Source organism: Lepisma saccharinum, chromosome 18, assembly GCF_977018435.1.
Source record: "Lepisma saccharinum chromosome 18, izLepSacc3.1, whole genome shotgun sequence".
In the NCBI taxonomy this organism is placed as follows: domain Eukaryota; kingdom Metazoa; phylum Arthropoda; class Insecta; order Zygentoma; family Lepismatidae; genus Lepisma; species Lepisma saccharinum.
In genome coordinates this window covers 52,687,945-52,701,935 of record NC_139246.1, presented here as the reverse complement: position 1 = coordinate 52,701,935, position 13,991 = coordinate 52,687,945, and the positions used below count along the sequence as shown (strand labels likewise).

The window sequence follows — 13,991 nt, the reverse complement described above, 5'->3', positions numbered from 1 at the left end:
AATTTTGAGTTCTTTCATTTCTATTTTGTTATTTTGTTCAGTGTGTCACAGACAACTAGTATCAGAAGGACGAAGTGGATAAGACTAAATTGTAGATGCCAACTTGGTAACTAGATTTGCAAATATTTGACTTGTAAGCTGAGACAAAATTCGATATGACCACTTCCACTTGAATTCTATTTTCTCTCTACCATTTTTCGTATCGTTTGTTTACTTCTTGTTAGGTTACAGAACGTGTTTTCTCGTAAAAAAATGTGCATAATGTGGCTGATTGTAGCTATGTCATTTTTCACAGAATATGTGTGTTCCTGGCAACCCTGGGACGCATCGCTTCACGATGGGATATGACGTCACAAATGCAATCAAATGTTGTGTGTGGTTGCCAATATTCAGGCGGCAAAACGAGCTTTTTTGAACGACTGTAGCGCCGAAACGATGCACCAACGAGAAAATGTTACTGAGAAAAGTTGTTTGTTTTGATGTCCTCTACACGTTTCCGTGGTCCGTGGGCGCCATTAAAATGACACCCTGTATATTGAAAAGGATAATCATGAATTTTACGACTTTGGCACTAATGTCCACTTTAGTTTTAGTTTTCGTTAATACACCATGTAGCTATATTATTATTAAGAGAGTTTTTATAAACTATTTAACAAATATAATTTTAAAATTAAACGTGCCCCATAAAATGTTTTAGTTTTCGGCACATTTTAAGAATTTCGCAGAAATTTATCTATTTCGCATTAATTCTTCTCCCTGCCTGTTTCTAAACAACGTAACTGGGCGTACACTTGACTGTTTCGTTGACATTTTTTCTCAATTCTGGAAATATTACACTGCGGAAAACTAAGTTAGAAGTTTAAGTCCGCTTTATGCACTGGTAGGCAAATCGGCGCTGGACCTATAATTTAAAGTGAGACCCGAACAACTATATGCCGTTGGGGGTATCGAACTCCTTTGTTTACCACTACGGAATCGAAGAGGCCCTCGAGAAACAAAACGAATTAAAGTGAAGAAGGTTTGGCCGGCAATATTTCCATTCAATCCGAACAGTTTTCTGATTTTTTCTTGGGGGGGGGGGGGCAGGGGGCTTATAGTGACTTCAATTTCTGGATTCAAATACAAAAAGGAAATGTATATATTTTTTTAATGGGAGAGTAGATTGTTGCATATTATTTATTATCAATATTACTGGTAGTAATAAGTAGAAGATAACATTAAAATACATACATACAAAAGAGATTTTCATTAGGGCGCTAAATGTTGAGACGACCAAACGAAAACAGAATGGAAGAGATGAATCTCTGGTACAAGATTGTGAAGAAGGAGATGAAGTTCTGCAAAGAAAGAAAACGATGCTGTATCATCGTTCTGCCGCCGCCATTTTTGTCTTTGGTAGTGGGCGGTTGTTTACGTGATGTTTAGTGGACTATGTCTTGTGTCACGAAGACGGTCATCCAGAGATTGAAAGGAAGAGGAAAAGAAGAGAATTAAGATAAGAAGCAGAGGTAGAAGACGACGGAAATGAAACAGCGAATACCAAGAACGAAATTATGCTAAATCAGAGTTTGGAACTATCATCATACTCAATTTCCTTTCTTTAGAAATTAATCCCATGTTATGTACACTATGTAGCCAAAAGTCACCGGACACCCAAGTGAACGTGACGGTCAGGCCAAGGCAAATATATTAAATTCCTGATGGGATAAGTATCATGGCTGGGGAACGGATTTTAAGGTGCAGGCAGCACCTTTCCAAAAATATAGCTGCTTTCATAACGATCGTTTGAGATATGTATTAAGTAAAGTGAACACACTCTGTTGCATCTTTTCGATATATTACCTTTTTTATCCACTTTTTACCCCCTCTTTTTGTTTCAGCACATTTTTCCTACTCTTTTTTCATGTTTTGTTAAAAAATATTGTACAGAAAAAAAATTCACTGTTTTTGAGCAGCTATATAAAATCCTATAGTCTCATTTTGTAGAGCGGAACGAGAGCTATAGAATGGTATAATATAATCATTGCAGACCCAATAGTTCTTAAGATAATGTAGTAAAACCCGCGAGAGAAAACACAAACTTCAACGTAACCTAATCGGCAGAACCACCGTTCTCTATGCGGTCCGCGCGAATTATATACAGAAGGCGGGCGCTAATTAATCCCCCATCAAAATACGCCGAATTGCAAAATCAAAATAAATTAGGAATATGTAAATTCATATAAATTTCTTGAAATTTCCTTGTACTTTCTTTGGAAGAACCAAATCCTTCACTTCCTTCATACCAGCCGAGGGAGACAACCCCCACCCCCAACGAACTGGCGGTACGCTCAGGCTCTAAGGGGGCAAATTAAACCCTTTCGAGGACAACACCTCAAAACTTCAAGCTCCAGCTAAGTAAACAGGAGCAAAAACCTCTTCCCTACCCTAGAAACTCAGCTGTTGCAGTTGCAGCAGGAATAAGCATATCCCAAAGACGAAAGCAACACAATTTTCCACTCCTACCTACACTCAGAGAACTAAATGCGTCATATAGATTGATGTACCAGAATGCATCTATTGATACACTAAAGTGTGTTTTGTAGCTTCTTCAAAGAATCAGATTCACATTTCATGCATTTTGGTGCATTTTTGTATGTCGTGAAAGAAACACCAAAGTGCATCATTTGATTCAAGTGAGGATTTCTTTCAGTCAAGATGCACTTTAATGCATCAGCTGATGCGTTTTGATGCTTCATGTACCTCAGACGAAACGTTTAAGTGCATCATCCAAGAAGATGCAGGAAGGTGCATCAAGGAACATCAACTGATGCATTAAAGTACATCTCGACTGAAAAAAAACCTCACTTGAATCAAATGGTGCACTTTGGTGTTTCTTTCACGACATACAAAAATGCACCCAAATGCATCAAATGTGAATATGATTCTTTGAAGAAGCTACAAAACTTACTTTAGTGCATCAATCGATGCATTCTGGTGCATCAAACGATATGATGCATTTATTTCTCTGAGTGTAGCACCACCCTTCAAAAGAAAAGCCAAGTTCCACGGGACGTTACTTACACCAGTAAGAATGATGATGATGAAGACAGTATGGAATAAAGGCAGTTTATCAGCACCTTCTTGAAAACATTTTCAGAAACATTTTTTTTCCTTTCCCGATCTTAATTTGCACCTTAAAATCCTTTCCCGAATCATGACACATTCATGCCTGATCATGGTTCAAACCTGGGGTCTCTGGCTTGTTAGCGTGATGCTCAGAGCACTCAGCCACGGTGGCCGTCAACAGTGTTTCCCATTGTTGCATACGAAAATACCGTGCGTTCATTTCGATCTGCAGCCGAGAGATCGGGAGAAGCGTGGCGGGCGGCGCTGACGGAGATGCCGACATTTGCGGCCTGTAATGTCCGCTTATTTTTATAGACATATGCAGACATTTATATAAATATTGCAAAACGATCACTAACCTGTGTTATAACACGCAAAAGTTCTTCTGTAATTCATCCAAGTTCTGCTCTTATATACACAAAAAAATACGCTTTAGAAACGATGTTAAGAGCCACAGATAATAAAACATTTTAATCATAGTTTTGACCAGTAACGTCCTGCTTAAGTTTATATCCTTGAAAGAGTTTTGTGCCGATGGAGATCGTTTGGAGGTTTTGAATGTGCAACACTGTATCAAGATTACGCTGTAGAAGAAACCGTTAAAAGTCAATAGTGTTCGTGAGCTTCCTTGCAATCCGAAATCTCCGAGCTCGAGTTTTTTGTTCCTTCGCGACTAGATGAAGACAGAGTTGTAAATATAGTGGCGAGCAAAGTAAACCAAGAGCGTGTTAATTTCGTACTGTGCGCAAGAGTGTTATTCTTGGTTACTTGCAGTTACTTGTTTGTGTTATTGTAGTGTGTATATCTGACGTGTCAGTGAGACGATTGGAATGCCAGCCGCAAGATTCACGTTAGAACAAAGATTTTTTTATGTATGACACGTACCTACGTGAAAACAAACTCGTGTCGAGACGTGTGTAGGTAATTTGTACAGAAATTCCCATGCGTTTCAACTCCACACAGAGATACGGTTAGACATCTTGTCCTTAAATTACGAGAAACTGTATCGTTAAATTTTAAAACACCTAAGCAAAAACGACGGATTCTAACCGAAGCAAAACTCGATGATATTGGTGCAGCGTTAGAATGTTCTCCAAACAAACCTCTACGCCGTGTTTCACAAGAGGTGGGCGTGTCAAAATCATCGGCACATACAGTCACTAAGCTACTAAAATTAAAACCATACTCTTATAACACAGGTTAGTGCTCGTTTTGCAATATTTATATAAATGTCTGCATATGTCCATAAAAATAAGCGGGCATTTCAGGCCGCAAATGTCGGCATCTCCGTCAGTGCCGCCCGCCACGCTTCTCCCGATCTCTCGGCTGCAGATCGAAATGGACGCACGGTACGTTAAGTATGTTGCATAACTCTATGGAAATGCCAATGAAAATTTACTGTTAAGATCCACTTATCGCCGTAGATTTAGGCAACGTGTCCAATTTTCATTGCCGGTGCTCGATATAATGCAGATGATGTGATCAGCACCGTGCTGCAGCCTCTACCTACCAATTACTGGGAGACTGGGTAAGTCCACAGCCTCCTATGCCTTTAGTGTGTTTCACCTACGTCACAAACTGTTGCTTTGTGGTAAAATTGGCTGCAAAAATGGCGGCTGTGCGAAATCCTGACGTCACACGAAACCCACCTGTAGGGAACAATAACGGAAGTGACAGCAATATCAGGTGCTGTCGACACCTTGTCATGAAACTAGTCGCTGAGACTATTTCTGTGCAAAATGTTGTTTGAAGCCCACTTTTATGCTCAGATAAGCTCTAGTTGGGATTGCACCTACATTTTAAATCCATATCTTAACTACTATGAAGTGGGCGTCCACCGCGATTCGAACCCGTTAATAGCGCTACACAAAATGTACGATAAAGATAATAAGCTGCATCAACCAAGTTTGAAAGATGCATATATACAGTGTTAATATGTTAGAGTATTCAATAATTATATATCCTTTTTCCATCATCTAATGTTTCATAAATCATCTAACCTTTGAGCATTTCGCTTTTTGGAAATCATACTAACTAACTAACTCTCTAGCCTTCTTAAACCCGAAGGTTTCTGGCTGCAGCAACACAAGCCTTCCATCTGTCCCTATCCTGGGCAAGATCAATCAAATCTTTTTTATTCTTACCGATTTCCTTTAGGTCCATCTCAACATTATCCCTCCATCTTCGTCTTGGCCTTCCTACAGGTCTCTTACCATCAAGTTTCCCAAAAAGAATTCTGTAAACTCTAATTTACTCTCCCATTTGTGCCACATGGCCCGCCCACCTAAGTCGTCTTATCAAAAATCTTCAGCTTGATTAGAAATTGATTACGTTCAATCATAAGACTACTGAACCACTCCCAAACACTAATTACCGTTAGTTAGCCAGTCATCAAAAAAGTTAAGCAATTTTGTCACAATTCTTCCTTAATTACCTAATTCACTGGTCGACATGGGTTTGGATGTCTCGCAGGTCATTGTTGTCTCTGAATAAGTTCAGCACGCTGATTCCAAAAATGAAATCCATTTTTACCCATCATGTCTAATTTTTTTCCAGAAACTACAAAATATTAACTGCCTTAATTTCACAATAATATGTGTAGTTCCATTATTTTACCAATAGATGGCTCTGTCTGGATGGTAGTAAAATAATGACTTTCTACAATACAAATCCTCCAATTTTGAACTACAAGTGCATAAGAATTATATGCATTTTATACACCTTCCACTTTTGCATGACATATTGTTATGAAAATTGTGTAGACTTTGATTCCATAGTTTTTTCTTCGAAATCCCTGATGAAGTTGTACAATACTCTATTATATAATATGGTGGGTTGATACTTCCAGAATCATTGATTTGTAGACATCCAAAATTCCCTCGTATAAATTTATTTTGTTGCGTTCTGTAATAGGTGTAATGGAATGGCGAATATGAGAATTGTGATTGTGAAAAATTCTGACATGATGGGGGAAAAATGGGTGTTATTTCCGTGATCAGCAATCAAAATACTCCCAGAAACACCTATTGATTTGAACGTTTTTCTCAAAATGTCGACCAGTGTATTGTCGCATGAAAATAAGGGGAGAAGAATGTAACAACATACCTGACTGAAGCAAGACCGCATGGTAACGTGACAGTCCGTACAGACGGAGCTCGGGACTAACTAACTCAAAAGCTCTCCTCTTCTTAAATTCTCTCACCCAAACGCCGCCTCCTACCATACAAGATGCGGGCCAGGATCAGCCTCTTTGGGTTACGCCCCCACACTACGCCAGCGATGGTTTTGTTCCGTTGTTCGACATCTTCTCTTCTTCCGACATCGACGAGGCAGATGAACGCAGCCTTAATTATGCTTCGGGTCAAGTGCGTACGCATTGGGAGACTTATGGGGCCGACGCCCCATCAATTCAAAGAACGTTATCATTGTAAAGCTATCACGAAAGATCATTACATGAAATTTATGGGGATGTATTTTGGAAGGTACCCAATTAAATAATAAAATACATATTCGTACAGAAAATGTTTTGCTTTTAAGTAGCCCTACATGCGCTATTTTTATTTCTATTTTTATTTCACTTGTATTAGCACACTGTGTTCGCTAAACTAGTTTGTACACAGTTTAAAATTGTATTTATGTTACCCAGTGTATCTGAACAGTAATGAACTAAAATAGCATGGAAGAGAAATTAAACACAATAAGTACACTTCAAACAGAACATTTCTCCACTTATGTGAAGTATTTTTTCTTGTGTATTGAATAGCACTCTTGCAGAATTGAACCAAGAAATAGGCCTACAATATATGAATTTTAATAAAATAATAATGTTTTTAACTTGGCGCCCATGATCCTTGCATGCTAGAGGGAAGATTATAGAAGTTAATTTTTCTCATCTTGATAGCTCCTCTATTAAACAGAAGTCAATTAAAATTGTAGTGTAATATTTGAAAGGAGTGTGGTGCTTTTGACACTACGCTCCGATCCGGTTAGTAGTTGTTTTTTTACACGAATGCTGTAATGCAACTATGAATAATGGGAATGTGCAGTACATTAAAGCCGACTTCCGTGACGGAGTGGTTATAGTGGAAAAATAAGTATTAAAAAAAATTACAATCCTGCACTTTTTCCATTCTTCCACAAAGATTTATGCAGAAATAGAACTTCGTTTATAAGTCGAGTGATAACAAGCAACAGCCTGACACCTAGTGTCAAAGAGTGTAGCGAACTAGATACTCCCGGTTATCTCTGGAGCAGGCAAACGTAAACAAGAAGTAGTAACGCGAGACGGCTCCACCAATAAACACGTGGGAGGGAACGGGATTGAATGTAGGGGGAAAGCGACTGCAGTTACCAGCCTTCCCAGCAGCGTCTACTGCTTCGCTCTACCCACTCTATCCTCCCTCCCTCCATTCTCTGTTGTTGTTATGCGCTGCCTTGCTCCAGATAGAGATGGGACCAGGTATAACGCATCTGACATTTATAGATTTTCATTGGAAATATATACTGTTTCATATCCATCTTGTAATGAATATATGAGGATTTTATTAGAATAACTGTACTTTTCCATAATTAATAGTAGAGACAGAACGAATTGTTAAATTATGATGTCTATTATTGTAGGGGAACCTGTCCTAAAATGACATACTCAGATAAAATGATATACCTTGAGTTTCTCGTTACTGCCGCAAGGGGCAGTACTTTTCAGTCTCTGATTGTGTACTGTAGTAGACAACAAAGAACCTGTGTGAGTGGCGGTGCCATTGTGTAAAGGATTTCGGAATAGGAGCGTAATCCTTAAATACGGAGTTGTAAAAGTTTGAGGTGATCATTGTTTGATGCCAGATTTCTACAATTACAATAAGCGGGCCAACATTTGTATAAATAAGGTAAGGAATTAGTTATATTGTGCATATTATAAACCCATTGTAAAATCTTACAAGTATTCATAAACGCGAGCATTTACATACCTGTTTGAGGTTATGACAGAGGGTAAAATGACATACTCTCAACTAGGATAAAATGACATACTATGTCATTTTACCAGAGTAAATATTTTTGTGGACCTACACATTTAATAGGAATTCTATTATTGCCAAGGCGTACAATATGTTGAAAGTTGTTCAATGTGTAAATAATACCAGTAATGGCTACAGTTAATTAAATAAATCACTATTGCAACTGAATTATTGTAGATATTATGGATAGCAGACTGAAAATGTTTTCTTTTATTATTACTTTAGGCTACAGAAATAATGGTTGGAGAGTACGTAAGAAAAACTGACAGACAGTCATGGCATAAGGACACTATGCAACGTGCTATAAATTCAATAAACAATGGAGAAATGGGTTGGTAACGTGCATCCAAGACATTCTGCGTTCCCCAGGCTACGCTGCGGATGAGAGTGCAGGGGAAAAACAAGCAGGTGGTTGGAGTTGATAAAGGATTGGGTCGTTACCAAACAACTTTTCCGCCGGTGGGAAGGTGGGACCCAGCCCGGAAAACTGCGGCAGAATCATCATCATTTCCAACTTTGACTCCTGTAACCGAAATTGCACAATCTTTTCCTCCGCCATCTGCAATGCCATCACCTAGTGGTACCACATCTGTAACTGCAACTTCATCACCCTCATTGCTCAGACCAATCGACATATCACCACTACCCTCTACATCACAGGCCAGGTCCTCCAGAAAAAGGAAGCATGAGGGACCACAAGTCTTAACAGGTAGCCCTTATATCGCCGAAGTGAAGACAAAAGTTGCAGAGAAGAAACTATTAGAATCAAGACGGGCAGCTCGACAAGCCAAGATTAAACTTCAGTTTGATGATAATGACGATGATGATTCTGAGCTACATGATAGTGATGACGATGCGCCATGCATCTATTGCAACGACTTATTCAGTCATTCGAAACCTAAGGAAACATGGCTGAAGTGCATACAATGTTCAATGTGGGCGCACAATGAGTGTGCTGGAGTACCAAAGACATCAAGGACATTTACTTTCGATTTATGAAAGTAAAAAGTTTCAATTACGTGTTATAAATGGTTATGTCATTTTATCTAAGTACCTCAGGTAAAATGACATACTGTTGCATTTTTTAAAAAACCTTTGTAAAGAGCATATAACATAACATATTATTTTTAACTGTACCATATAAAAGGTAATGCTTTGAGTTCTTAATGTGTTAAAAATGAACAAAGAGTTGCAGTTAATACACTTGCTACAGCATTTTGTCCTTACCGTATGTCATTTTAGGACAGGTTCCCCTACACATTTGTACTCTGTGCTAGTGAATGCAGCATACTCAGCCCTGTACTGTATTGCAGGTTTCAAGTATAAGTACTTGCTCAAGAAGATTCTTTCGTTCCTTCTTAAATAACTTTTTTGTTCGTAATCACTTCTTCAGTAATATTGTTGAAAATGCAATTGTCACATTGTTATTTTAGTACATTTAGAATTGCGGTAAGACAAACAGGTACGGTTTACAAAAATATTTAAAAATATATAATTATTAGTTGAGTACCTACATTAATTATTACTGTAATCATATTTTTGTGCCTTATTGCAGGTCTAAAAGAGGGAAAATGAAAAATCTTATGAACCGAATTCGAAACCCGGTCTGAGCACGGGTGTTCCTTCATCAGTTTCATCAAATCATCACTCATCTTCATCCTCGCCATTAGCCAGAAGTAGTAGAAAAGCAAAGAAAAATAAAACAGTTCAATGAATATGCAAGAGTATATGCTTTGTACAAAATGTAATGTAACGCTTTGAATGAAGATACGTGTATATCCCAATTCGTCGACCCCGTCACAAAGCGTCGTATCTAAAAAAAATCGAAATTTGAGATATTTCACCTACGTGTGGTATATATACGTAGGTATGGTGGTCTCCACAATGTGGCAAATCGACGTCCCTCAACTGTCATCCGCTTTCGACCTATTCAGTTTTTTTAGGATTTGTCAAGGTGTCTTATCTCAACATTTAGCGAGAAAGTTATCGTCACAAACTGCCGCATCCTGAGTTACGTCTCTTTGTGACGGAAATTTTACAACTCAAACTGAGTTACGCCCGCCTGGTCCTTTGTTTGTAATGATCATTTTTCTCGATAGGAAGTTAATATTTTTGACATTGACCGAATTGTTGGACATATTGTTGCAAGCAAAAGGTTTTCACTTTGTCGGAAACCGATAAAGAAAAGCCAAAATGCTTTACAGTTATTATTTTACTCAGTAGCGGCGATTAAGAAGGGAGAAGGGCAGTTATGTACATTGTTTACAGTTAATTTACGACACATATTTCTATACTTGCTTAGTTATGTACATTGTTTACAGTTCATTTACGACACATATTTCTATACTTGCTTAGTTATGTACATTGTTTACAGTTCATTTACGACACATATTTCTATACTTGCTTAGTTATGTACATTGTTTACAGTTCATTTACGACACATATTTCTATACTTGCTTAGTTATGTACTTTGTTTACAGTTCATTTACGACACATATTTCTATACTTGCTTAGTTATGTACATTATTTACAGTTCATTTACGAAACACATTTCTATACTTGCTTAGTTATGTACATTGTTTACAGTTCATTTACGACACATATTTCTATACTTGCTTAGTTATGTACATTGTTTACAGTTCATTTACGAAACACATTTCTATACTTGCTTAGTTATGTACTTTGTTTACAGTTCATTTACGACACATATTTCTATACTTGCTTAGTTATGTACATTGTTTACAGTTCATTTACGACACATATTTCTATACTTGCTTAGTTATGTACTTTGTTTACAGTTCATTTACGACACATATTTCTATACTTGCTTAGTTATGTACATTGTTTACAGTTCATTTACGAAACACATTTCTATACTTGCTTAGTTATGTACTTTGTTTACAGTTCATTTACGACACATATTTCTATACTTGCTTAGTTATGTACATTGTTTACAGTTCATTTACGACACACATTTCTATACTTGCTTAGTTATGTACATTGTTTACAGTTCATTTACGACACATATTTCTATACTTGCTTAGCTCTAGTAATTTGTTACTAGAAAGAGAAGCAAGATGGAAATTTTAGTTTTTATAGGCAAGTCTGTTGTGACCACTAAACACTTGATATTTTCTAGTGAAAATACTTTAAAACAAGTTATCAAGTTCAAATCGTTGGAAGCCACATTATTGCTATTGATAGGAAACAACGGAAAGTTCCTCATCTGACAGTGACGTTCCTTTGTCGCAGATACTACATGAAACAAAGAAACCCTCCTATGAGAATTTCGACCAGAATTCACATGGCGATTTCTGTGCTTGTGATACTAACAATCCTACTTGCATGCAGATGTCATGTGAGGTCCTTCATGTAAGAAGACAGTTGTGCCTGTACCAAGTGTATGTATTTAGTGTGCTGGGATCATTTCATAATAATACAAGGTGCAAAAATAATCATAAACCAATTACGATGTTTAAGACAACAACCACTCCCTTTGGAGATCAGCCAACGAATCCTGAATATTTTTAAGTTAAAACTCAGAACAAGATTGGTCTGCAAACAAGATTGGTTTGCAAAATTAACAAATATAAAGCTGCTGATAAACTAGGAAGTCAAGGTTGGAATCTTACAACGAAGAAGTTCGTTCCTCAGCACCGTCTGTCATAACGATGTAATAAACCTGATTATAACACCATTAAGACTTGTTTCCATGATATGAAAAACTCAATATGCTGACCAAGTCAGAAATGTATTTTATTATAAAACATAAATTAAACGTAACGTTTCATTTGTACTTGGTGCAGAGTCTGAAGAAGACCTTGCTAGAAGGTTGAAACGTTAAGTTTAGTTTATGTTTTATAATAAAATAAATTTCTGCCTTTGTTATCATATTGAGTTTTTTAATAAACCTGAGTGTAAAAAAATGGAAAAATGTGTCGACTAAGATCTGGTGAAGAAGAACAAATATATTACGTATATTATGGCAACTCTGATCTTAAGTTCAAAAGTGAATTTATTGCTAGGTTTGTTTCTCTTCAAGACACAGAATTGAACACAATCAAAGAAGTGGCTCGTTGTTAGAAAAATATCAATATGTTCTCCCTTCCTCTACTAATGAAAAACTGGTAGTATGGAATACTACACTTTCCTAATACTTTCAAAATATCAGGGAGAGTTGTTAGAACAAGACTTTAAAAAATTAAGAAATTCAGCGTTTTGGAAATAGAGAAGATAGAGAGGTGTTCCTTAGAAAAGCTTTCAAAACAGAAATGAGATTACAAAAAATGACTGTTGTTTATTTAAAGAGATTTCTACGAGTGATATCTCATTATTACAGTAACCAGTCTTCGAATATCATTGTACGCCCGACTCTGTGGCTGAGTGGTGTCTGCCTGCAACTCGTACAGGAATCAGTTCGTAGCGAGCTCCGCTTTTCGCGTGAGAAGGCTTAGTGAACGAACTGTCCGAGTTAGCTAGGGCCGTATACGGTTTGCTAGTGTTGTGTTAGTTCTTTTTCTCCTTTGGAGTGCAAGCGAGGTTTTGGCTACAATTACCGTGAGCCAGTGAAGATACGATGAAATAGTTCACGATGAATACACAAAGAGAAAACACCTTGAAATTTGTTTTCAGTGATGTCAAAACGCGACCTACGTCATTGGATTTTCATCGATGGTTTAATGATGTCTACCAAGTGCCTACGAACCAAGTGCTCAGTTTTGAAATAGATTACTTTCGTAAGTGTTTGTACGTGAAATTTGCGACAAAAGTGGTAGGAGAACGGTTACTAAATGATTTTGGTGCTGAGGTAATCTATAGTGACGTAGATGGTGATCATAAAGTTGAAGTAGAATGGGCCCACCAGCGACATGTAATTGTCAGAATCCATGTAGTCCCAATTGAATTAAGTGCAGAAGTGATAAGTCGTGTAATGAGGTCTTATGGGGAAGTGTTGAAAATCGAAGACGAGACATACTCTGCAGATCACATTTACCCTACTAGAACTGGACGTGTCTTGATCAAAATGATACTACGTAAACCCATACCCTCATATGTAATCATGAATGGAGACTCATATTGGGTAACAAACCCTGGGCAGGTTCGTACCTGCCTCGCGTGTTCGGAAGAGGGTCACGTAGTGGCTCAGTGTCCCAAGCGTCGATCCTCAGGGAACCAGCCCCTCAGGGGGCCGGTTAATATACCCGCTGACAATGTACCGATGGTATATGAACCAACTGTGCTACACGTGCGGACAAAACCAAGAGATTCAGCTCCATCAGTTGCAGAAGTCCCTGCGTCAGGAGATAACAATGGAGGGAACACGGATAGCCCCAGAATCACCGACGAGGAGACAGGTACCAGACACGAAGTTAGTGTGAAGAATGCACCAACAGCAAGGGAAGAGATGGAGCAGCCAACATTGACCACTTCAGAGGAGATGCATCACATACCCCCACCCCCACCCCCACCCCCAAGTGCTTTGTTCGCGGAGGCAGAATTCCCCGTCGTTACTTCTCCTAGGAAATCACGGTCAAGATCTGTATCAAGGTTAAGGTCAGTGGCGGAAGAGTCCATGGTGCTACGTAGAAAGAAGAAGAAAAATAATGAATGCGTAAGTTCCACAATAGTTCATAACGAATTTAGAGTAGAACCTGGTACCCCAAACCAAGATGTTTTTCAAAGGTTTGTTTAACAAGTAATTCAGCAAATGTAACTAAAGAGAAACCTTCGACGAGTAACAAACTTACCCCAGATTTATTTAGTGGAAAGCATAGTTAATGCATTATAATCTGAAATTAGAGATCAGTAATGTTGAATAATGTAAGTAACTTGAGTTTTCTTTTGGGGACAGTTATAATCATACAAACA

The 13,991-nt window shown here is 37.9% G+C and overlaps 1 protein-coding gene across 2 annotated transcripts in view; it reads right to left on the bottom strand.

The window, feature by feature from the left end:
- LOC146002072 (pupal cuticle protein Edg-84A-like) overlaps positions 1 to 6,282 on the bottom strand; it is a 30,337-nt gene extending 24,055 nt beyond the window's left edge. For both annotated transcript variants that reach the window (XM_083139787.1, XM_083139788.1), the window contains exon 1: positions 6,214 to 6,282. In XM_083139787.1, coding sequence (XP_082995913.1) covers positions 6,214 to 6,234 — 21 coding nt within the window. In that variant the 5' untranslated portion in view covers positions 6,235 to 6,282. The remainder of the gene's footprint in view (positions 1 to 6,213) is intronic.
- Between the last annotated feature and the right edge of the window lie 7,709 nt (positions 6,283 to 13,991).